The 26,925-nt window shown below is 42.7% G+C and overlaps 1 protein-coding gene across 2 annotated transcripts in view; it reads left to right on the top strand.

Annotated features, from left to right (window-relative positions):
- The first annotated feature begins 13,536 nt into the window (after positions 1-13,536).
- The window catches only part of ZNF704 (zinc finger protein 704), a 253,235-nt gene continuing 239,846 nt past the window's right edge, over positions 13,537-26,925 (top strand). The window contains exon 1 of one of the 2 annotated variants that reach the window (XM_010378482.2): positions 13,537-14,479. In XM_010378482.2, the coding sequence (XP_010376784.2) occupies positions 13,976-14,479 (504 nt within the window). In that variant the 5' untranslated portion in view covers positions 13,537-13,975. The remainder of the gene's footprint in view (positions 14,480-26,925) is intronic. The other variant, XM_030937783.1, reaches the window with a different exon arrangement.

Genomic DNA, 26,925 nt, shown 5'->3' with positions numbered 1-26,925 from the left:
TCGGGAGGCTGAGGCAGGAGAATGGCGTAAACTTGGGAGGCGGAGCTTGCAGTGAGCTGAGATCCAGCCACTGCACTCCACCCTGGGCGACACAGCGAGACTCCGTCTCAAAAAAGAAAAAAAAAAAAAAAAAAAAGTATTTTATAGCTTGTTCTTTTCACTTAAAAATATATGAATCCTTTCCTCCTTTCTCTTTTAGTACACAGTGACTTCCCTCTTTATAGTGGCTGCATAGTGGTTCGTACATCATCAAAGACTTCTTTTTAAACCATTCTCATTTTGATGAATATTTATGCTGTTTTCAATATTTTGCTTCAGTGCTGCAATAAGTATCCTCTGTGTATTCCTTTGTGCCAGTAGGCACAGTGTTCCTCTACTATGAATAACTGGAAATGGAATTGCCAGTTTCAACTGGCAACTGCATTGCACACACTGAAATAGTTAATATGTGTTACATAAAAAAGAAAGCAAAGCTACCATTTAACACTCACTAAAACAAAACCTAAGTCTTTGAGAAGCATGACAGATCCTGCAGCAGAATACAGCCATGTGATGGATACATACAATAGCATACTCATAGTCTCAGTAACCCTGAATAGTATGAAAGCTTTAGAATTTTTACAAGCCTGGTAAGCAAATATTATATCTAAGTGTTTCAATAACACTGAATTATTTGCATTTTGCAGCATATTAATTATTGATTTTATGTTGATAATATTTTCTATCTTTCACTTACTTTAAAACTTTTTAATGGTGTCTTTTGTGAAAAAGTCTACAAGTTTTTTGTGATCATGTATCAACTTTGTGCTACGGCCCTGACTTGGTATCAAGTCTAAAATGGCTATCATTCCCTAGAGGTTATAAAAATAGTCATGCATATATTCTACTAATATTTTTATGATTTATTTTTACCCTACTAGCTCCATAAACATCTACAAGTTATATACCACCATGTGTGAAAGAAAATCTCTCATTATAAAATTAGGTGGAAAAATAATGTGAGACAAAAAGGATGATGCATAGAAAAGAAATGAAAATAAATATACCAAAAACAATTACAGGGGTTATCTTTGGGTAGGGAGGTTAGATGTGATTTTTATTCTTTCTACAAGTTTGTATGTTTCAGATTTGTGATAGTATTGGTTATATTTATAACATATGGTGGCCTTTTTCTGCTTGATACAGTAATCACTCTTTTTCTCTTTAACTACATGGTTTGGTGCAGGCCATCCATCATGGCCATCCACCCTTGGCCACAAGTGTCTGCTCATGATTTGGACTTGGCCATCCAAAAATCATTCGCTGGGATTTTTCCAGCTGGTGCACATAGTAAAGAGTTCCCCTGCACCTGCTCACAAGGTGGACAAGTGTGTGGCCAGAGCTGCCTGTGGATCTGGTTCTAGTCAGCCAGATAATGAAATAAGTGTCACACACACTCAGAGAGAGAGAGAGAGAGAGAGAGAGAGAGAGAGAGAGACAGACAAAAAGACAGAGGACCACGCATCACTTAAGGCCCCACACCTAATTTTCCCAAGCTCAGGTTCATGTGTGCTTGAATTACCCAAGCTGATAAATTCCTCTTCTGCCCTGTTTTTTTTCTTTAGTGTGAGTAGGATTGCAGTTACTGATACCAGAAGGGTCCGGCATAAAAAAAGCTGTAAGAAAAGGAAGATGGCGAGAAAAGCCTAAGAGATATGAAAATACCATAAGTAGGAAATAATTATATATCTTGGATTGAACAATTATCAGTTTGTGGAAAGGGAGGTTAATACAAATAATAAAACATAGAAACTACTTGGTTCATGGCTGTTAGGCATCTTATTACTGAAGAAATAACTAGCAAAATAAGAAGGTAGCAAGAAAATGCATAATTTTATAATTGCTGTATTCCCAAGAAAGCAGGGAAGGCTCATGAAATTAAGGGTGATGTTGTTAGGAACAGAGATGGCAGTCCTAAGAAAAAGACAGCACCTAGAATTGGCTTAAAAGAGACACCCAGGGTTAAGGACCAAGATGGCCGAATAGGAATAGCTCCAGTCTCCAACTCCCAACGCGAGTGACACAGAAGACCGGTGAATTCTGCATTTTCAACTGAGGTACTGGGGTCATCTCACTAGGGAGTGCGGGACAATCAGTGCTGGTCAGCTGCTGCAGCCCGACCAGCGAGAGTTGAAGCAGGGCGAGGCATCGCCTCACCTGGGAAGCGCAAGGGGGAAGGGAATCCCTTTTCCTAGCCAGGGGAACGGAGACACACAACACCTGGAAAATTGGGTAATTCCCACCCCAATACTGCGCTTTAAGCAAACGGGCACACCAGGAGAATATATCCCACACCTGGCCGGGAGGGTCCCACATCCACGGAGCCTCCCTCATTGCTAACACAGCAGTCTGCGATCTAACCACAAGGCAGCAGCGAGGCTGGGGGAGGGGTGCCCGCCATTGCTGAGGCTTAAGTAGGTAAGCAAAGTCACTGGGAAGCTCGAACTGGGTGGAGCTCACAGCAGCTCAAGGAAACCTGCCTGTCTCTGTAGACTCCACCTCTGGGGACAGGGCACAGCTAAACAACAACAATAAAAAAGCAGCAGAACCTCTGCAGACGCAAACGACTCTGTCTGACAGCTTTGAAGAGAGCAGTGGATCTCCCAACACGGAGGTTGAGATCTGAGAACGGACAGACTGCCTGCTCAAGTGGGTCCCTCACCCCTGAGTAGCCTAACTGGGAGACATCCCCCACTAGGGGCAGTCTGACACCCCACACCTCACAGGGTGGAGTACACCCCTGAGAGGAAGCTTCCAAAGTAAGAATCAGACAGGTACACTCGCTGTTCAGCAATATTCTATCTTCTGCAACCTCTGCTGCTGATACCCAGGCAAACAGGGTCTGGAGTGGACCTCAAGCAATCTCCAACAGACCTACAGCTAAGGGTCCTGACTGTCAGAAGGAAAACTATCACACAGGAAGGACACCTATACCAAAACCCCATCAGTACGTCACCATCATCAAAGACCAGAGACAGATAAAACCACAAAGATGGGGAAAAAGCAGGACAGAAAAGCTGGAAATTCAAAAAATAAGAGCACATCTCCCCCTGCAAAGGAGCGCAGCCCATCGCCAGCAACGGATCAAAGCTGGTCAGAGAATGACTTTGACGAGATGAGAGAAGAAGTCTTCAGTCCATCAAACTTCTCAGAGCTAAAGGAGGAATTACGTACCCAGCGCAAAAAAACTAAAAATCTTGAAAAAACAGTGGAAGAATTGACAGCTAGATTAATTAATGCAGAGAAGGTCATAAACGAAATGACAGAGATGAAAACCATGACACGAGAAATATGTGACAAATGCACAAGCTTCAGTAACTGACTCGATCAACTGGAAGAAAGAGTATCAGTGATTGAGGATCAAATGAATGAAATGAAGCGAGAAGAGAAACCAAAAGAAAAAAGAAGAAAAAGAAATGAACAAAGCCTGCAAGCAGTATGGGATTATGTAAAAAGACCAAATCTACATCTGATTGGGGTGCCTGAAAGTGAGGGGGAAAATGGAACCAAGTTGGAAAACACTCTTCAGGATATCATCCAGGAGAACTTCCCCAACCTAGTAGGGCAGGCCAACATTCAAATTCAGGAAATACAGAGAACGCCACAAAGATACTCCTCCAGAAGAGCAACTCCAAGACACATAATTGCCAGATTCACCAAAGTTGAAATGAAGGAAAAAATCTTAAGGGCAGCCAGAGAGAAAGGTTGGGTTACGCACAAAGGGAAGCCCATCAGACTAACAGCAGACCTCTCGGCAGAAACTCTACAAGCCAGAAGAGAGTGGGGGCCAATATTCAACGTTCTTAAAGAAAAGAATTTTAAACCCAGAATTTCATATCCAGCCAAACTAAGTTTCATAAGTGAAAGAGAAATAAAATCCTTTACAGATAAGCAAATGCTTAGAGATTTTGTCACCACCAGGCCTGCCTTACAAGAGACCCTGAAGGAAGCCCTAAACATGGAAAGGAACAACTGGTACCAGCCATTGCAAAAACATGCCAAAATGTAAAGACCATCGAGGCTAGGAAGAAACTGCATCAACTAACGAGCAAAATAACCAGTTAATATCATAATGGCAGGATCAAGTTCACACATAACAATATTAACCTTAAATGTTAATGGACTAACTGGTCCAATTAAAAGACACAGACTGGCAAACTGGATAAAGAGTCAAGACCCATCAGTCTGCTGTATTCTGGAGACCCATCTCACATGCAGAGACATTCATAGGCTCAAAATAAAGGGATGGAGGAAGATCTACCAAGCAAATGGAGAACAAAAAAAAGCAGGGGTTGCAATCCTAGTCTCTGATAAAACAGACTTTAAACCATCAAAGATCAAAAGAGACAAAGAAGGCCATTACATAATGGTAAAGGGATCAATTCAACAGGAAGAGCTAACTATCCTAAATATATATGCACCCAATACAGGAGCACCCAGATTCATAAAGCAAGTCCTTAGAGACTTAACAAAGAGACTTAGACTCCCATACAATAATAATGGGAGACTTCAACACTCCACTGTCAACATTAGACAGATCAACGAGACAGAAAGTTAACAAGGATATCCAGGAATTGAACTCATCTCTGCACCAAGTGGACCTAATAGACATCTATAGAACTCTCCACCCCAAATCAACAGAATATACATTCTTCTCAGCACCACATCGCACTTATTCCAAAATTGACCACATAATTGGAAGTAAAGCACTCCTCAGCAAATGTAAAAGAACAGAAATGATAACAAACTGTCTCTCAGACCACAGTGCAATCAAACTAGAACTCAAGACTAAGAAACTCAATCAAAACCGCTCAATTACATGGAAACTGAACAACCTGCTCCTGAATGACTACTGGGTCCATAACAAAATGAAGGCAGAAATAAAGATGTTCTTTGAAACCAATGAGAACAAAGATACAACATACCAGAATCTCTGGGACACATTTAAAGCAGTGTGTAGAGGGAAATTTATAGCACTAAATGCCACAAGAGAAAGCTGGAAAGATCTAAAATTGACACTAACATCACAATTAAAAGACCTGGAGAAGCAAGAGCAAACACATTCAAAAGCTAGCAGAAGGCAAGAAATAACTAAGATCAGAGCAGAACTGAAGGAGATAGAGACACAAAAAACCCTCCAAAAAATCAATCAATCCAGGGGCTGGTTTTTTGAAAAAATCAACAAAATTGACAGACCACTGGCAAGACTAATAAAGAAGAAAAGAGAGAAGAATCAAATAGATGCAATAAAAAATGATAAAGGGGATATCACCACGGACCCCACAGAAATACAAACTACCATCAGAGAATACTATAAACACCTCTATGCAAATCAACTAGAAAATCTAGAAGAAATGGATAATTTCCTGGACACTTACGCTCTTCCAAGACTAAACCAGGAAGAAGTTGAATCCCTGAATAGACCAATAGCAGGCTCTGAAATTGAGGCAATAATTAATAGCCTACCCACCAAAAAAAGTCCAGGACCAGATGGATTCACAGCTGAATTCTACCAGAGGTACAAGGAGGAGCTGATACCATTCCTTCTGAAACTATTCCAATCAATAGAAAAAGAGGGAATCCTCCCTAACTCATTTTATGAGGCCAACATCATCCTGATACCAAAGCCTGGCAGAGACACAACAAAAAAGAGAATTTTAGACCAATATCCCTGATGAACATCGATGCAAAAATCCTCAATAAAATACTGGCAAACCGGATTCAGCAGCACATCAAAAAGCTTATCCACCATGATCAAGTGGGCTTCATCCCTGGGATGCAAGGCTGGTTCAACATTCGCAAATCAATAAACGTAATCCAGCATATAAACAGAACCAAAGACAAGAACCACATGATTATCTCAATAGATGCAGAAAAGGCTTTTGACAAAATTCAACAGCCCTTCATGCTAAAAACGCTCAATAAATTCGGTATTGATGGAACATACCTCAAAATAATAAGAGCTATTTATGACAAACCCTCAGCCAATATCATACTGAATGGGCAAAAACTGGAAAAATTCCCTTTGAAAACTGGCACAAGACAGGGATGCCCTCTCTCACCACTCCTATTCAACATAGTGTTGGAAGTTCTGGCTAGGGCAATCAGGCAAGAGAAAGAAATACAGGGTATTCAGGTAGGAAAAGAAGAAGTCAAATTGTCCCTGTTTGCAGATGACATGATTGTATATTTAGAAAACCCCATCGTCTCAGCCCAAAATCTCCTTAAGCTGATAAGCAACTTCGGCAAAGTCTCAGGATACAAAATTAATGTGCAAAAATCACAAGCATTCTTATACACCAGTAACAGACAAACAGAGAGCCAAATCATGAATGAACTTCCATTCACAATGGCTTCAAAGAGAATAAAATACCTAGGAATCCAACTTACAAGGGATGTAAAGGACCTCTTCAAGGAGAACTAGAAACCACTGCTCAGTGAAATAAAAGAAGACACAAACAAATGGAAGAACATACCATGCTCATGGATAGGAAGAATCAATATCATAAGCATGGCCATACTGCCCAAGGTTATTTATAGATTCAATGCCATCCCCATCAAGCTACCAATGAGTTTCTTCGCAGAATTGGAAAAAACTGCTTTAAAGTTCATATGGAACCAAAAAAGAGCCCGCATTGCCAAGACAATCCTAAGTCAAAAGGACAAAGCTGGAGGTGTCATGCTACCTGACTTCAAACTATACTACAAGGCTATAGTAACCAAAACAGCATGGTACTGGTACCAAAACAGAGATGTAGACCAATGGAACAGAACAGAGTCCTCAGAAATAATACCACACATCTACAGCCATCTGATCTTTGACAAACCTGAGAGAAACAAGAAATGGGGAAAGGATTCCCTCTTTAATAAATGGTGCTGGGAAAATTGGCTAGCCATAAGTAGAAAGCTGAAACTGGATCCTTTCCTTACTCCTTATACGAAGATTAATTCAAGATGGATTAGAGACTTAAATGTTAGACCTAATACCATAAAAACCCTAGAAGAAAACCTAGGTAGTACCATTCAGGACATAGGCATAGGCAAGGACTTCATGTCTAAAACACCAAAAGCAACAGCACCAAAAGCCAAAATTGACAAATGGGATCTAATTAAACTAAAGAGCTTCTGCACAGCAAAAGAAACTACCATCAGAGTGAACAGGCAACCTACAGAATGGGAGAAAATGTTTGCAATCTACTCATCTGACAAAGGGCTAATATCCAGAATCTACAAAGATCTCAAACAAATATACAAGAAAATAACAAACAACCCCATCAAAAAGTGAGCAAAGGATATGAACAGACATTTCTCAAAAGAAGACATTCATACAGCCAACAGACACATGAAAAAATGCTCATCATCACTGGCCATCAGAGAAATGCAAATCAAAATCACAATGAGATACCATCTCACACCAGTTAGAATGGCAATCATTAAAAAGTCAGGAAACAACAGGTGTTGGAGAGGATGTGGAGAAATAGGAACACTTTTACACTGTTGGTGGGATTGTAAACTAGTTCAACCATTATGGAAAACAGTATGGCAATTCCTCAAGGATCTAGAACTAGATGTACCATATGACCCAGCCATCCCACTACTGGGTATATACCCAAAGGATTATAAATCATGTTGCTATAAAGACACATGCACACGTATGTTTATTGCGGCACTATTCACAATAGCAAAGACTTGGAATCAACCCAAATGTCCATCAGTGACAGACTGGATTAAGAAAATGTGGCACATATACACCATGGAATACTATGCAGCCATAAAATGGATGAGTTTGCATCCTTTGTAGGGACATGGATGCAGCTGGAAACCATCATTCTTAGCAAACTATCACAAGAATAGAAAACCAAACACCGCATGTTCTCACTAATAGGTGGGAACTGAACAATGAGATCACTTGGACTCGGGAAGGGGAACATCACACATTGGGGCCTATCATGGGGAGGGGGGAGGGGGGAGGGATTGCATTGGGAGTTATACATGATATAAATGATGAATTGATGGGTGCTGACGAGTTGATGGGTGCAGCACACCAACATGGCACAAGTATACATATGTAACCAACCTGCACTTTATGCACATGTACCCTAGAACTTAAAGTATAATAATAAATAAATAAATAAATAAATAGCGACACCCAGTTCCAGCACTTTGAGAGGCCGAGGTGGGTGGATCACTTGAGCCCAGAAGTTTGCGACCAGCCTGAACAACATGGTGAAACCCTGCCTCTACTAAAAATACAAACAAACCCCCCCAAAACTAGCTGAGCATGGTGTTTCATGCCTGTGGTCACAGTTACTCTGGAGGCTGAGGTGGGAGGATAGCTTCAGCCCAGGAGGTAGAGGTTGCAGTGATCTGTGATTGAGCCACTGCACTCCAGCCTGGGCAACAGAGTGAGACCCTATCTCAAAAAAAAAAAAAAAAAAAAAAAGACATGCATTTCTTAACATACACACTAGACTCCATTTGTGGATTTTAATAATGGGTATTTGGCTTAATCTTAAAACAGACTTGAAGTTGACATTTTATATATGGAACTCAGGAGTTAAAATGAGAGAGCTCCTTGGGGAGCACAACTCATTCATATTTGAGTTGTGAACTCTGCAGAGATCAGGGGACTTAACTAGTGTTCCATGGCTAGTAATCCGCATAGTATGATTCAACTCAAATCTCTGGAATCTCAGTCCAGCGTTCTATTTATTGCCTCTCAAGTGCCAATATGAGATGACTAAACTCATCAGGAAACAACAAAGACAAAATTTTACCTACTTAAATAGTAAATTGTGTTACATAAAAAAGAAGGCAATGCTATCATTTTAACACTCACTAAAAAAACACCTAAGTCTTTGAAAGGTATTGTAAGGAACTAGTATTTTGAAAGTACTGTGTGTTTTGAAAGAGAGTTTAAGTTAATTGCTCATGGAAGAAACATTTATCTGGGTGGAGGTTATGCTTGACTTAGACAGGCTTTCAGCCTGAAGGTTGTAATAGACGAGTGATTCTCTTAACCTTAATCTATTTTTCATACAGTGGGATGACAGTCATCAAATGAAATCATTTTTAAGTTTCCCAGAACTGTGGAAAAACTAAGCTAATCTTACTTTCATAACCTTTTTAAAGGGCAAAATTTTACTTTTACTTTTAAAATAATTTTTAAAAGGAGCTACTAATCTCAACAAATCCAACTATTAAAGTTTCACAAGGACAAAAAAGAACCACCACTAGTGGGTACAAATTTGTTATATGTTTTGTTCTGGCTATGGTTACACCTCATGATTTTGGAAACATGATTATTTTGCTGAATCTTGAATTTTAAAATAACTGAACATAATGTCAAATTGAGCCTGATTCCCTCCCTCCCTCCTTTCTCTCTCTCTCTCTCCCCCTCTCTCTCTTTCTCTCTTTTCGTTACATGTAAAAAAAAAATGCTTTAGGTATCTTTAGGGCTCAGAACTCAAAGATTTAAGAATCACTGAGGATCTGAAGAAACCAGACAGGAGCCAGCCAGCTACTATGTAGTTAGGGAGTGATGTTCACTCCAAAGCCTACTCTTGTTCTTCCTCACCAGTGCTTCTCAAACTATTCGACCAACGCATGCGGACAGTAGGGGAGAATGAATTCTATCTGCAAGAAGAAGACAGAGTCCACAGCTGAGAGTTTTCATTCAAAGTTCACAATAAACTTCACGCTATTCTTATGTCTGTTTTAATATAAAGAAATGCACTTTGAAATGCACATTTCTTTATACTAAACCTCCAGCACTTTCCACCCCTCCTTTGCTTTATTTTTCTCTTACTTTTTCACATAGTCACTTACTGCCTCCACAAAATCATATTGTTCACTTATTTTCTTTGATTGTTGTCTGCTCCCTCCCCCAGGGAGGGTTATTTTGTTCACTGCTGCACACCAGCACCAAGAACAAGACCTGGAACTTGTCAGGACTCAGTAAATCCACGCAGAATGAACGATGAAATGTTTTAGATGAGGATGTGTTCAATCCAGCTGTCCTGGAGGGGCTCCTTCTTTACCCCATGGCTCAGAGGCACACTTTCTCATCCTGAGTGACAAGCGCTCCCAGTTTTGGAAGAAAAAAATGTGTTACACTTAGTGAATGTGGGGGAAAGAAGCAGCAATGACTCTTCCCCACTTGCTTGGCATCATGAGGTATTTTTTGACTTCTGAGCGCACGTCATGCATGTAGTGTGTCATGTGCCCATATCATGAGATCTTTTCTTGATTCCTAATGAATTAGGTAATTTTATTTTATTCCCACTAAATGTCCTCTGATTTAATGAGGGTGGTCTTCAGTGGATTGCACTTGCCTAGACAATGCTGCTCTCCTTGCCTGAACAGATCTTTCTCATCCCTCAAAGCCCAGCTTGGGTGAAACCTCTTTTGTGACATTAGCCTTCATTTAATGGTTTGAAAACCAATGCCAGCTCTTTTTTCCCCCATTCAGAGGCAGCCTTTCCAGCAATGTGGGGCCATGGAATGGATGTGTATGTGGTCTATTGAAGTGGCCTAAGAGAAACAATAAGCTGATTTCAAAGCATATACAGCAATTTTAAAAGAATGTATAATAGTGTATCATCTTCCACTAAGTCACAAATGCCAATCACCGATTCATTTAACTCTGTATTTCCTCTAGGTTCTCAAGAAAACATTTACTTTCTTTCATCTATAGCAATTTTAGACACAAAAGCTATATCCTTGGCCTGACCATGGTCCTCTGACAAGAAGTTGTTGGTCTTTAAAAGCACATTTTGCTAGTTACTGACATTACTGAACTTACTTAAAAGAGAGCCACCTTATTATTCTCTGATAGTATCCCAAGCCACCTTGTTTACCTACCACGACAATGTTTAGTATGATAAGCCCTCATATAAACCCTAGCTTGTCTCAGGCACTCTTGAAAGCTGATTGCATTTATTAACTCATTAATCGGCAAAACAACTTTACTACTATGATCCCCATTTCACAGATAAGGAAACGGGCACAGAAAGAGGAGGAGTCAAAGTAAAGCTGGCAAGTTCCACAGCCCGGATTCGGACACAGGTGCTACTGAGACCATGTGCCTAACTACTAGCCAGCTTGCCTCACACCTTTGTTCTCCTCCACCTCCTTCTCCATACCTGTCTGCCCACCCCTTGCCCCTGATCTTTCCTTTTCATGGCCAGAGAAAGACCCTGCTGCCTCACTCTAAAATCATCTCCCAAATCAACGAAGCTAAATTTCTTCCAATTGGGATGAAACTACCTTAATGACCTTTCTTCATTCTTTGCACACTCTAGCTGATACTGATTATTAACTTTTTGGCTGGTCCCTGCTATTCCGTGCTTTGATCAGACACACCCATCTCTTAATGTTCTGTTTTCTTCTCTCTGAATTCCTGAACAGAATATTTACAAATATGAAGTCCAACAAGAAAATTGTGTGATCTAAATGGGGTTTGCGAAACATAAATCTGGTGGTGGTGTCTGAGGAGGGAAAGGGAGGGTGTGTGGGTGAGAAAATGGGTGTGTGGAACTGTTAGAAACTTTCACTTTTGAAGTCACAAAATGCTAGAAGAGCTTTGGGAATGGAAAGGAAGGGGTGGATTCAAAACGCATTTCAGAAAGAACAATGGGTTGGACTTGTGGGCAATTGCCTCTAGGGATAAGGTAGAGAAGGGAGTTAAAATGATACCGCTATTTTGGGCTCAAATGATTATAATGAGAGTGTCATCACCTGAAATAGGTACATCAGGAAGCTAATCTGATTCAGGGAGAACAAAAAGTTCATTTTAGAATCTTTGTCATCATTCCTGTTCAACAGTTGGAAGACACCGTAAGTGAGCATTTAATGAGCCCCCTCCAAGTATCTAACAGAGCATACGATGTTAAATGTCCAACAATAATTAGCGGAAGGCCAATACACCTTTTATTCTGGCCCCATGGAGGCGCCTACCAGGGTATTTGATGCGTAAGATCCTCCCCAGTCCTCCTCTAGAGGAATGGAATTGGGGGTATGACTTGAATGTAAGAAACACGACTTACGGCCGGGCGCGGTGGCTCACACCGGTAATCCAAGCACTTTGGGAGGCCGAGGCAGGTGGATCACCTGAGGTCAGAAGTTCGAGATGAGCCTGGCCAACATGGTGAAACCCCGTCTCTACGAAAAATACAAAATTAGCTGGGCATGGTGGCGCGCGCCTGTAATCCCAGCTACTTAGGAGGCTGAGGCAGGAGAATTGCTTGAACCCAGGAGGCGGAGGTTACAGTGAGCCAAGACTGTGCCATCACACTCCAGCCTGGGCAACAAGAGAGAAACTCCATCTCGATAAAAATAAATAAATAAATAAAATTTAAATAATAAAAAAAGAGATACGACTTACTACATAGCCTAACCCCAAACAAATAGCAAATATATTTTCTTTGTCACACCTAAAAATTGTCAGAAAATGGCAAAATTAGTCACGTTATGTGCTTGATTTCCAGATTTGGTCTTACTTCCTATTAATTTCTTTTTTTTTTTTTTTTTTTTTTTTTGAGACGGAGTCTTGCTCTGTCGCCCGGGCTGGAGTGCAGTGGCCGGATCTCAGCTCACTGCAAGCTCCGCCTCCCGGGTTCACGCCATTCTCCTGCCTCAGCCTCCCGAGTAGCTGGGACTACAGGCGCCCGCCACCTCGCCCGGCTAGTTTTTTGTATTTTTAGTAGAGACGGGGTTTCACTGTGTTAGCCAGGATGGTCTCGATCTCCTGACCTTGTGATCCGCCCGTCTCGGCCTCCCAAAGTGCTGGGATTACAGGCTTGAGCCACCGCGCCCGGCCACTTCCTATTAATTTCTTAAGTAACTAACTCAAACGATCTTGAACCCCCACCCATTTGTTTCTTCAAAATCCTGAACAATGCCAGAATAGAGTCTACAGATCAGACAGTGCAAGCAGAAAGCTTCTTGGAATTCATCCATTATAATCAGGCACTCAAGGTAGAATAGCAGGAGTAAAAGCTGAAAGACCTACACACTCAGCACAAAGCCAGGGCAGCTCAATTGCAAGGCCTAGAGTGGTGCGTTCAGAGTGTGAGATTGGTAGACAATCGCTCATGAAACAGTGTTTCGAAAATCTAAGCAACTCTGATGATTATTAGGAATTCATCCCAAACCTCGGATTGATACACCTTCCTTGATTTCACACAAGCTCAGGAGCAGCTGCCATGCACATCAGTGACCATTAAAATGACTTGTAGCAAATCTCTACGTTCAAAGTCTAACTTTGACCGACAACCTTACTTCCAGCGAAGTCTACTCCCCTCCCTCCGGAGGGAAGAATGGGCTGCGGTTAAGCATTTGCCCTGGTGTCAGGGCCAACTGCTTCGAAGCGCCAGACTTTCGGAGACTGTGGGTAAGGGGGAAAAAAAAAATCCAGTCCGGGTTTTGTCTGAGCGTGGGGACCGGAGGGTTGTGAGGAATGGCTCGCGAAGAGGGGGGCGGTGGTGGAAAACACACAACACAAACAGCTCGCGCCGAGGCACGGCAGCTGTAGGCCCGGAGCGCGCGGGCGCAGCGGGCCGGGAGAGGGGCGCGCGGGCTCGGCAGCCGGCCGCATGGAGCGCAGCGCGGCCCGCGGCTCCCGGGCTGCGGCGGCGGCGGCGGCGGCGGAGGCGGCAGCGCGCCGCTCGCTCACACCCACCCCCGCCCGCGGCCGCCGCGCCGCCCCGCCGTAGCCGCCGGCCGCCGGCGTCCCCGCCGGCCGGTCCAGCAAAGGCGGCGCCCGCGCCTCTGCAGCCAGTGGCAGCCGTGGGTTCTGGCCGGCGGCTCCTGCAGCCCCTTGCGGCCCCGAGTCCCCGGCCCTGCGGCCACAGCGGCCACCGGCGGAGTCAGAGGAGGAAGAGGAGGTGACAAACTCTCCGGCCCCGCGCCGCGGCCCGCAGCCCCGCGCTCAGGCATGCAGGCGCGGCGTCTAGCCAAGCGCTCGAGCCTGGGCAGCCGCCGGGGGGGCGCCGCGCTGCAGCCGGCCGGGCCCGCGCCCGCGCCCGCCAAGGAAGCCGCCCTACCCGGGCTCCCGCCCCCTGTCCCGGGCCCGGCCCCGGCGCCCGCCCCGGAGAGCTGGAGGCCGCCGCTGCCACCGCCGCCGCCGCGCAGCGCCGGGACCGGTCCCCCTCGGGCCACCGGGGCCGCCGCAGCCGCCTCGTCGCCGGTGCTGCTGCTTCTGGGGGAGGAAGACGAGGACGAGGAGGGCGGGAGCAGGCGGCGGAGGGGGCTCGGGCGGGTGGAGGAGAAGCCCCGAGGGGTCGCGGAGGAGGAGGATGACGACGAGGAAGAGGAAGACGAGGAGGTGGTCGTCGAGGTGGTGGACGGCGACGAAGACGACGAGGACGGCGAGGAGCGTTTTGTGCCCCTCGGACCCGGCCGCGCAGTCCCCAAGGGCCCGGCCCGGGGCGCGTTAAAGGTGCGTGTTGGGCGCGGTGGCGCGTGTGGGACCCGCCGGCCTGGGGAGGGGGGCGGGCCCGGGCCCCGGGGCGAGGCGCCTGGCCGAGGCCGGTCAGCGGCGCCGGGGAGAGACCCGGCTGGGAGGGGTGTGTCAGGCTGCGCGGGCGGCCGCGCGGAGCAGCGCGAGGAACTGTTGATTTGCCTGTGTTTCGGGCCCCTGCGTCTCTCCCAGGCGGCCGCTCCCCCTTTCCTCAAAGGCCGGGTCGGGTTTGTTGTTTGGTGTGGGTGCCGGGAAAGGGCGCTTCTCCCCGGGGGGGGGGGGGGGAACTTGGGTGATGGGACCACGGAGGCGCCGCTTCGTGCCCAGTGGGGACGGGAGAGGTAGGGGAGAGTGAGATTTTTTTCTCCCCGAAGGAAGGAGTATCCCCTTCTCCTTATTTTGAGGGCTGTTCAAGCTTATTGAAACTAGAAAGAGGTGTTTCTTGTCAATCTCTCAAGCCCCTTCTTCTATCCAAGAACAATTGTTGATGAGTTTCCATCACAGGCGCTTGTGAGAGAACCGGTAAACCCAGTGCAGCAAAAACCAAGCCCTTGGTTTCCACATGCATTTTGCTAGCAGTTTTTGGCATTGACCCTCGCCCTCCCATGTCGGTAAACTCGACATCGTTTAGCGTTTGGGTTTTTTTCCCTCCTCGAAATTGCAAATGAGGAAAAAAGAGGAAATCAGGAAAAGGGGGTGGGGTGGCGTTTAAAATGGATGTGAGTTTCTGCTGAGAATTCTAGCCAAGTCCCCTGTGCACTGAAGCGCCGAGAGATTTTTCCGTTTGTGTATCTTCTGGAGATAAGGGGTTTATTATTACACAACTGACTGGGCTTTCAGGCATGCGATTGGACAAAGCAAACCACGTTGAGGTTCATGCACGGTGTATGTTGCTAAGAAGTTTTGAGGGCAGCAAGTGGTAAGAAATGGAATGAGTGATTTTTCTTAAGAATGGCTCTTAAAATCAGCTGAATAACTGTTTAGTGGAGTTTTCAGAAGGTATTGCTATTTCAGAAAGAAAAAAAATTTATGAACAAGTGAGCTTAATAGTTAGAGACCATTTAAAAAAGCTTTGGATGCTCACCAGAAAAGCTCCTCAAAGCTTGAAATTGCATTTCCAAAGAAATGTTGAACATCGGCAATTAGAATAGCCCCAGAGTAGATGTGGGCAGAAATTTATTTCCTAGACCACCCTGGAAGTACCAGCTTTGGGAGTGAGAAATTTTCAGCAAGGTCATTTAGGATGATAGTTTTTGACAGCTGCTTGTTGAAATCCAAACCGTGACCGCGTTCGTTATCATGGTCTGTTGAAAAGCCTGCACTGTATGGCTACAGGATATAGCTGGGTTTGAAGTGAAGTCACATGGTGTCAGTGACATTGAATAACAAGAGTAGTGACTCCTTAGCATTTTTGTCCAGAAGTACTGCAAGTGTGTCTTGTGGTTTGAATAGTGATTGCAGAATTTGTGATAGAAACAATAATAATTTATGCTCTGTGATGAAAACAAGTTTAATATAGGAAAAAAATTCAAATCCATAAAAACAGAATAACGAGTGTGATAATTCACTTGATCAATAAAGATTTTTCACATCTCCAAATTCCTTTAAATTCTTTTAAAATGGGCTTCATTTTATAACACTTTCATTTGCCCACAACTTTTCAGAAATTTACACAGAATGTTGAGTCGTTTGAGGTTTAATTTTATCTTTTTAAAATACTCTTTTAAAGACACTGTATCTGAAGAGATTTTCTAATGGAATATCACTAGATAATTTTATTATAATGCATATACAAATGTTAATATCATATATTTTCATGCATTCATTTATTCAACAAATACTTATTGAACACCTACTATGTGCTAGCAGCTATTGTAGAACATAGCAGTGGACACCTTCCTGATGCTCACATCTAGTGAGAGGCATCATAGCAACAATCAGACACATAGATGCAGACGTACATGCATAAGCAACAATAACACTTCATATTGTGATATGTCCTGTGAAGAAAATCATGGTATCTTAGAGTTTCAAAGGAAGAAAAAAAAGCTACTGTGGGTGAGATCTCTCTGAGGAGGGAACATTTGACCTGAGATATGAGACGTTTCACATGGGAAAATCTTTCCAGGCAGAGGGAGTAGCAGTTACTAGTCTTGAGGTGGGAAGGAGAAAAGGGTGAGTGTGGCTGGAACTTGGTAGGTATTAGATATGTCAAGGAGGCTGGGAGGTCCCTGCAAAGAGAGCCTGGTGGGCCCTTTAAAAGGATAGTGAAGTCTTTGAAAAGTTTTAAGCAATAAAGTCTTACAAGGTGATTTGTAGTTTTCAAAAGATCCATGCTGTGTGGAGGACAGCAGTGGAGGCAGGGAGGCCAGTTGGGTGGCTGTCACTACACAGACCAAGGGAGGGGTAGGGCAGCTTGGAGTTAGAGATTGTCAGGAGTGGGTAAATTCAGAATCTATTGTGAGGATCAGCCTACAAGAACTTGTGGATGCGTTGGTTGATGGGTGATGAAGGAAAGGGAGGAATCCAGGATGAGACCATGATGTAAATGTTGGTTGAAGGTACTATTTACTGAGATTAGGAAAACCTAGAGAACAAAAATCAAGTTTTCTGTTTTGTGCATGTGAAGTCTGAGATGACTATTGGACAACCAGGTGGAGGGTGTGGTTAGGCAGATGGTGGCGAGATGGGGAATGGATAGGAGAGGTCAGAGGTAGTGGGAGGAATTTGAGGACATCAGTATGTTAATGTCATGTAAAGCCTGGGGGCTTTAAAAGGAGTGCAGGGGGCCAAGAGAGGAGAGCCTGGGGCCTGATTCAGGGGCAAAGCACTATTTAAGTTTGGGCATAAAAGGAGAAGCCAGCAAACACTATTGAGAAGCAGCAGCCAAATAAGTAGAAGGAAAACTAGAAAATGTAAAGTCCAATAAGCCAAGAGAAGAAGTAGTTCCAAAAAGTGGGTGGGGAGTAAGGAAACTGTGTTGAATGCTGCTGAGATACAGAATAAGAAAGAGAGAAATGTTCATTTGGCTTAGATAAGATGGAACTTACTAGTATCCTTGACAAGAGAAGTTTCAGTGATATGCTTGGAGTAGGCTAAGCAGCTGATTAGAGGTTAGGACAGAGGGATACATGAAAAACTCTTTTGACAAGTTTGTTGGAAAGGTAGAACAAAGAGGAGGAGGAATAGCTGGAAGGCCTATGGCCTAGGTTTTTTTAATAGATGGAATACAGTAGACCCTAGTGTTATGACTAGAGCAGCATGGGAATTATGTGGAAGAGGGGATATTAGTTTTCTATTATAGTGTAACAAATTACTACAGATTTTTTTTTTGCTTTAAAACAGTTCTTAGAGTTAGGAGTCTAGGCTCAGCTTAACTAGGTTTGCTGTGAAGAGTCTCACAAGGCTGCAATCAAGGTGTTACATGGGTTGAGTTCCCATCTGAAGGCTTGACCAGGGAATAATGCACTTCTAAGCTTACACAGATTGTTGGCATAATTCATTCCCTTGCGTCTGTAGGACTGAGGGTCCTAGGCTTCTTGCTGGCTGTTGGTTGGAAGCTGTTCTCAGCTTGTAGAGCTCCTCTCCCCCACCCCTTCCTTACTTCCCACTGTTCTTTGTCACGTGGGCCTCCTTAGCTTGGCCTCTTACTTCATCAAGCCAGCAAGGAGAATCTTAGAGCCTGCCTGCCAGCAAGATGGAGCCTTGCATAATGCAATGTAGTCAGGAGGAATAGGCCAGCAACTTGGCCATATTCTGTTGGTTAGAAGTAAGTCACAGGTTCCACCCACAACCTAAGGAGAGGGAATTTTACAAGGGTATAAACCCCAGGTGGCGAGGATCATTGAGGGGTCATCTAGGAAGGAACCAAAGATGTAAAGAAAAGAGAAAAAAACTACAGGAGGAAAGTCCTTGGAAAGCCTTAGGGAGGGAACCTGAAACCCAGGTAAAGGACCGGCCCTTGGGAACCTTCCTCCATTAGATTGGAATGAAGATGGAGAACATAAGTCCAGATGTGGGTACATTTTCTGTATTGGGTGATGATCAGATGATGGCTTCTGTTTTCTCCATGTAGCAGAAAGGAAGGTCATCAGCTGAGGGTGAGGAAGATTTAAAGTAAGAGCTGAAGGCATTGAGAGCAAACGTACTAGGGAGATGAATATAGTTGCCAGACAGTATCAAGGACCCAACTTGTGATTCAACATTTATAGTTCAAATCGTCTGTCTGGGTATGTGATATTCCCAACTTTATTCCATTGCCTCATGCATATAGTAATATAATAAAAATAATCCCAGCTAAATTTATTGAGTGCTTACCAGGGCCAGCACAAATCCAAGTGTATAGTCTCATTTAAATTTCATTGCATATCCATGAGTCAGGCATTCTGTAGAACTTCATTCTACAGAAGGGATGAGCAACTTATTTAAAGAAAAAAGCTGTTAGGTATCAGAGCAGGGGTTTGAACCCTGCACAGTCTAACCCCAGAGGTAGAACCCATATGCATTATACTACATTGCCTCTTGTAGAGAAAGTGGAGGGCTGGATTCAGCAGAGGTGAGGTTTAGCCTGATGGGTGAGTAATAGAAAGAAAGAGATGGAATTACTGTCAAAAGAGTTGGCAAGTGTATGATAATAGACTGATAAAAGAAAAGTGAGGGCAGAAGGGAGTGAGGGGAAGGTAGAAAAGTCATGTGTCAGTGGGTTGGAGAAAACAAAGGGTAAGCCAAAAAAATCATCAATAAAAGAACGGGAATGAAATCCATGACAATTTGGGTTCCACAATAATATTAATACAAATATTTGTTGGTATTTGTGAGGCAGGAACTTTACTAAATGCTTTATATGAAGGAGGAACTTATGAAAATTTATGACTTGGGAATCAGTATGACTCCCATTCTCCCTCTGATGATGCTGACTTGAGGTGAAATACCACATTCTAGTATGTGGTCACAAGTGGGGAGCATGGGCTCATGTCCATTGCCTGTGCTTCTAATCACTGAACTGGCATCTTTCTGTATTTATTGAGATTTGTGTGCCCATGTATTTCCAGGAAGATTTGGGACGATTGAGGAAACAGAAATAGATGCTACTAAGTCTTTGAGATTTGTTGCTTGATTATTCTAACTGATACTAATATATACTAATGTGGGCTTTAAATGAGATAAGAGAAACTTTGTATTACATGGTTTTCAATTTCTGATCAAACGAAGCTTAAATGTTTATCTGCAGTGGTAACAGTCCTGAACACACAAACCCCTCCCCTCTCCCCTGCCTACCACCAACTAATCCCTGGGCCCCTGTATAAGGAACACTACCAAAAAAACAATATAAACAAACAAACAAACAAGCAAACAGACAGAAAACAAAGGCACTGTCAAACATAAAAAGGATGCAGTGTTGGTACTCAGTGAAGGGAAAACAGTAGCTAGGCTGAGATAACAAGCACAGGAATGTGCTCTGCAATCCTGTGTAGCAGTTTAGAGATAAGAACGCAAGAATCTAGAGGGTTTGATAATTTGCTAGTGTAATAAACTTATGAAACGCTTGGACACGAAAGACTGCTACAAGCCTACCAAGATTTTAACTATTGAAAAACTGGAGAAGAAAGGCTTTTAAATGAGATAATATATGATAGAGTTCCCACTTTCAGTGCTCAATAAATATTAATTGAATGGAATCTGCTTCATCTGTGCCAGTTCTTCAGGGATGGTTAACACGTCTATTAGACTATCTCTTGAATATCAGATGACTTTAAGAAGCCTTTGGCAGGAACTGTGCAGCAAACACTGAATTCCAATTTGCTAACAAGTATGTGTCTTGCAAATGGTCTGTGTTGGCTCAAGCAAAAGGCATATGCTTAAGATACCAGACAGAGTTGTCATTCATTGAATTGTAGACTGCTGGAGTTGGAAGGCAAACAGATACTATCTAGTAATCCAGTACTTTCATTTGACCACGGAGGGCACTGACTCTATGCAGGGTGGTATGCCTGGTCCAGCTGGGGCTGCTAGCAAGTTTGCTGCTGCCATGATTGGTGCCTTGGTCTGCCAACCCCAATTTATTGTCCTCATTTCTGGGTTGGTTTTTTATGCTCAGGAATGATCTACAGCTCACTCTCTTAGAGTTGTGGGTTGAAAATCCACAATTTTCTGAAGCGATCTACTACTTACTGCTTATCAACTTCTATTTTTGGAATACTTATCCTTTGTAAAGTACCTCAGCTAGAGGTGGACTTACATGTGGCTGTGGTGTGATGGGTGGAACCTTCTGTGAATCCTGCCTGGACCAGTCCCCACTCCCTGTGAGCTTTCCAAGGGACACGTATACACAGAGGATAACAGATGAGAAAAGAGCCCCATTTCATTGGGAAGTGAGTGCCCATAGTCCCTGGTGGGGTGCTGATAGTAAATTTGCCTAGAAGATATCATTACCAGTCAACTGTTAGAGCCTCTTCTCCTTCACCAGCATTTTACTACTGGTTGACCATGGAAGGCCCCATAACACAAGCATTAGAGAAAAGAAGAGAAAGAGCAAGAAATCCAGCCCTATCCTGAATCTGCTTACCCCCTGCCCCCCTAGTAGGGGGAAGCCAAACCAGGCTTGGTGCACCTGTAGTCTCAGCTACTTGGGAGCTTTAAGCCCAGGAATTCGAGGCCAGCCTGGGCATCGTAGTGATACCCCATCTAACAGAGCCTGAGAGAGCCACAGCCCTATGTGGGTTTGATTTTCTAAAATTGGTAAATCTGCCCCAGTTAGATTAATGTATCCCTCCCTGCAAGAGGGACTTAGAGGAGTAAGGGAGCCTTTCCCTCCCCATGTCATTGTATAACATCCAAACTTCTGATGTGCATGAAACAATCAGCCTTGTTACAATGACTTGATATAATGTTTGCAGAAGTCAAGCAAACTTGACTTTTAGTTGCCCTGTGCCATCTCATCTTAAGGTAAATGCATGATTTCCATTAGACTTTCTGAAATATTTGTTAATACTTAGAGACCCTCATAACCAGCCAACTCTACGTTGTTGAAATATGGATGATTTTCTTTGGGTGTGTTGTCCATGTTTCTGCTCATTCCCTCTATTAGGAGATATTTATTGAGCCCTACTGTTTACCAGGCTCCTGCTATACACACAGGATACAACAGTAAATAGGCCTTCTTCTGCTTTCAGGGAGCCCACATTCTAACACATTCCTGCCAAGTTGTCTGTAAAGAGGTATGAAGTCACTTTTCCTCTTTATCCCTAATGAGATCAAGATTAGATCTGTCCAAAGCCTTTTCTTAGCTACCACAATTTGAGATGTAACTTTGAAATATACCTTTAAAACAACTGTAACCAAGTGATCCATATGAAGAAGATTCTGTGGTTTGGCTAGGAGGTAATTCTGGAATAGCCGGTCAAAAGATGAGTTTAGATCACTGAATTTGGCAAATAACTAGTTGCTCTTAGTTACTAAATGAAATGGAACAGAATATAACTCTGAAATATGTGTTAATAGAATTAGAACGATTGAAGTTTTACATGTCATTGAAGATACAGTTTTGGAAAAATCTAGAGTTATAATTTATATGTAGGAAGCAAGCTTGACTCTAGAGTTCGTCTGTAATGTTCAGACTCTTTGAAAGTCAGGACTTTGCAGTAACACACAAGGGGGGTTGTTCATGTTGCAGAACACCATGGAGGCTTGAGGAGCAAAGAAGTAGTAGAGTGCTGCCTGGGTACTGCTCCATGGGAGGTCTCCATGCCATACCTGACGGTCACCGGTGACAACGTTTGCTTTACATATGTTCTTGTCATAATGGAAGGTTAAATGAAAGTCATATCTCCTCGATTGAGACTAATTGTAGATGGCTAGTTGAAATAAGTGAATGTCAAAAGTGCTCCAACAGTTTAAATTAAACCCAGTGTTTTAAAAGGTTGTGTACCCTGAAATACCATCTGATAAAACCTGCAGAAAGGATAATTTTAGTTCATAAATGTGACCTTCATGTTGGCGCATCAGTGAGATGGGAGAGAACAGGCTGAGTTAAAGGAGATGATACTCTCAGCTGCCCCCACCCAACTGTTACCTCTGTAGATCAAGAAGTGATATGGCATAGGCTATGGGTTCAAATTCTAGCATCTCCACTCACTTGTTGCATGGCTACATCAAGTTACTTACTGTATCTATGCTTTCATGTTATCTATAAAATTGGAATAATATTCCATCATTGGCTATTGTTTTTTAATATGGTCCAGAGACCTCCTGAAATTAGACATGGATGGCAATTTATTTTGTTTTGGGTTTCAGAAAGGAAACATTTGTAAAACTGTGCTCAAGGATCCAAAATCCTGCAGTTATTTTGACTGTTACAACCTCCTTGTTAATGCTACCAAAGCATTTCAGAGCTACTTCCTGAAGTGACCCCGTTTATCTGAACTCTGTGGTATTCCATCATAATATGTGGTGAGCTTTAATCTTCCCTTTCAGCTCAGGAACTGTGAGTCGTTTATCTACTTGTGCAAAGAGGACAGAGACATCCTATCTCTTATGTTCATCAGTTTGTTCAGATCTATAGCTCTTATATTGGAGAAACCTGGCTATTATCCAAAAGGGTAGGTTGGAAGAGGCTTACCACACACATTGAATATAGTTCTTAAAGCTGCTGTGGAAATAAGGTGATGTCACCTTCTACCTCTCATTTGCATGTGGCTGGAATCTCCAAGGCACGGGTTTGCCCTTCCCACCCTCCTGTGCGTTGGTGTCTTGGACTTGTAATTTTGTTTGGTGAATAAGTCATTCTTTGCTTTTTGGGTAGATGGAAATGGGTGGCCCAAAGTGTACCTCTAAACTCACATCTGCTTGCTCCCACTATTAGGGAGATGTCTAGACACAGAGAAAAGGGTTCGGTAATTAGTGGACTTTGGGAAATTCCACTTAAAAGTAGAGATACAGTTTTTTTATGTTATAAAATATTTCAAACATAGAGGAAATTGGAAGAGTAATGTAACACACATATATCTATAAAAAAGTTGCTGGCTATGTATGCCAAGGGCCATTTTGAGTTTCTAAGAGAGTGAATATATAGATTGTGATATTTACATATTTATCAGACTTTTTTTCTAGAGCATCTTTCCTTTGGGATACATTTTGGGAAATACTGGTTTATAATTTCTTTTCTTGGTAGGAAAGGTATGGATAAGTGTCTTATCCTTGAGATAAATAACTAAAACTGCTTAATTAAAGAAATAAGTTTTCAAGTGAATTTCACAAGCACAAAGGAGAGTTAAAGTGTTGTAGTGGGTCATATAAGCTTTCACATATTTTTCCTCATAAAGCTGATAACTCTTCAATATTGAGTTTCTAAAAAAGGGAGTATTTTCTGTGGTAAATTTTCACTTGTATATCTGTGAATACCATTCTTGTGTGTGAAGCTTAAAAACAGGTAGAGAACACTACCTTTCTCAATAAATCAGTACCCACGATGGGTCTAATGTGAAAGACAGGAGGGTGTGGGAAGTGTTATTGTAACAGAATCTAAAAGCGCCAAGGGAGCAGAAATTCACAAGGTATTTATATCCAGGAAAGTGTGTTTAATAATGTTTTTCACGTTCTTTTTTTTGAGACGGAGCCTGCTCTGTCCCCTAGGCTGGAGTGCAGTGGTGTGATCTCGGCTCACTGCAAGCTCCGCCTCCCGGATTCACGCCATTCTTCTGCCTCAGCCTCCTGAGTAGCTGGGACTACAGGCACCCGCCACCTCGCCTGGCTAATTTTTTGTATTTTCTGTAGAGATGGGATTTCACCGTGTTAGTCAGGATGGTCTCGATCTTCTGACCTCATGATCCGTCCGCCTCGGCCTTCCAAAGTGCTAGGATTACAGGCGTGAGCCACCGCACCCGGCCTGTTTTTCACATTCTAAAAGAAAAAAAGATTGAAACTATCAGGAGAGTCTCAATGAAAAGAACATAAAATTTACCAGGATTCTAGGACTGATACATTTTCTGTCAACACTATTGCTATTACAAGTGAAGGGATTTAAGCACTTGTGAATGCTGAGACCATGTATAATAACTCTTAATTGGATATTGTTCAACGTTTATTTCCATATTACCCAATATTTAGTGCATTGTAACTAATAGAAGGCCCTCATGGCCAATCTTACTTGATCTTCTGGATCACCTTGAGAGGTGGATATTATTATCCCCATTTTATAGGTGTGTAAAATAAGCCTCAGAGAAGAATAGAACAGTTTCTGTTGAAAATATATATATGAAGAATTTTATAAGGAATGACAGATATTTGTCAAACATTTCGGAAAACATTTGGGACGAACAGATTTCTTAAATAATTGGTATTGGTACCTAAGCCGCAATAGAAATTTAAGAAGAAAGAATATTTTGGAGTAAATTATAAATTAAAACAATGTGAAATAGTTTTCACAGGTTGCCGTAAATGCTTTCATGTAGTTTGTGCACGTTTTGCAACTCAGCTGCAAGTGCTTACAGAAACTAATTTCTAATTTTTAACAATTTTTTGCAAGTTTTTGAAATGTTTTGATTGTCAGGTTCATAGACTTCTAACTCAAAACTAATGTAACAGAATATTAGAAAAAGAGTGGAAATATTAGAAAGGGGATCTTAGAATTTATAAAAATAAATATCTGAAGAGTACCTATTTGAAAAAATGTAGTCTTGTTTTATCATATATTAGTTACAGTAAAAATTCTCAGAAAAGGGGGGGGAATGGACAACTGAGCCTACGTAAACACAGAACAAACACTGTGGCATCTTAGTGTGGGAAAGAGGAGGTGACAGTAGGGGAGGAGCCACTTGAAGGGTTGACATGACCCAAGGTAGAGTTTACAGAAAGACAGCAAGGTCTCTCTTTGCGTATCTTATTACCTGAGTGGCTGGTGGGTGTTCAAGAGGCTCTGAAAATGTGCTTATAGGCATCTGCTGAGTGACAACAATTCGTTTAGCTCCTTCTCCTTCTCCTCCTCCTCCTCCTCCTCCTCCTCCTCCTCCTCCTCCTCCTCCTCCTCCTCCTCCTCCTCCTCCTCCTCCTTCTCCTTCTTCTTCTTCTTCTTTTCTTTTTCTTTTTTTTTTGAGGCAGAGTCTCACTGTTGCCCAGGCTGGAGTACAGTGATGCGATCTCGGCTCACTGCAGCCTCCCTGGGTTCAAGCAATTCTTGTGCCTCAGCCTCCCAAGTAGCTGGGATTACAGGCATGTGCCACCACACTCGACTAATTTTGTTTGTTTGTTTGTTTTTGTTTTTGGTAGAGATGAGGTTTCATCATTTTGACTAGGCTGGTCTCAAACTCCTGACCACAGGTGATCTGCCTGCCTGGGCCTCCCAAAGTGCTGGAGTGCTGGGATTACAGATGTGAGCCACTGCACCCAGCCCTGTTTGCTCTTTATTCTGATTCAAAAAAGAGATCCAAAAGAGATCTCTATTCAAATAGGTCTTCTTCTCAACTCCCTGTATTGATTTTTGTCACTTGAATTTTTCTTGCACTCTAGCACAAGGTTATTTGGAAAAATTACCTTTATTTTAAAAACTATGATAGATGATATAGTTTTCATTGTTTGTAAACTATGTCTAGCTTTATGTGTTAAATTGAGATACCTCAAAGATCTTAGTTAAGTTCATTTACAAGCTAATGGTTTGATTGTTTGAAAAAGTCATTTTTTCTACAAAAAATTAGCCAGATGTAGTGGCAGATGCCTGTAATCCCAGCTACTCAGGAGGCTGAGGCAGGAGAGTCGCTTGAACCTGGGAGTCAGAGGTTGCAGTGAGCTGAGATTGCACCACTGCACTACAGCCTGGGCGACAAGAGTAAAACTGTCTTCAAAAAAAAAAAAAAAAAAAAAAAAAAGTTATTTTTTCTATCTTGTTCAACCACATGGCTATTTTATTGAACTTTAGTAAACTTTGTGGATGGTGGTGTATTACCGAGATGGGACTGTATGGAGGAAGAAAAGATTCAGATTGAAAGAAGAATCAAAAGCTCTGTCTTAACCATGTTAAGTTTGACATACCTGTTAGACCTCCAAATGGAGATGTCGAGTAGGCTGGAATTCAGTGGAGAAGATGGAGCTGGAGATGGAAATTCAGAAGACACGGGCCACTAGATGATATTTAAGTGATGGGATTGAGGGAGCATACCAAGGGGTACAGCAGGTAGAGAAGGGAAGGTGACTGGACTGAGCTCTGGAACACTACAGATGCAGTGCTGCATTTCTCTCTGTCTCTGTCTCTCAACAGTTTTATTATATTTAATTCACATACCATATAACCCATTTAAAGTGTACAATTGAGTGTTCTTTAGAATATTCACAGTGTTGTGCAGCCATCATCACAATCTAATTTTGGAACACTTGTGTCACCCCTGAAAGAAACTCCGTGCCCATTAGCATGCATCCACAGTTGCTTTGGCTTTTCA

Source organism: Rhinopithecus roxellana, chromosome 9, assembly GCF_007565055.1.
Source record: "Rhinopithecus roxellana isolate Shanxi Qingling chromosome 9, ASM756505v1, whole genome shotgun sequence".
Taxonomy (NCBI): domain Eukaryota; kingdom Metazoa; phylum Chordata; class Mammalia; order Primates; family Cercopithecidae; genus Rhinopithecus; species Rhinopithecus roxellana.
The sequence above is the reverse complement of the archived record's forward strand: the minus strand, read 5'-3'. Positions and strand labels throughout refer to the sequence as shown.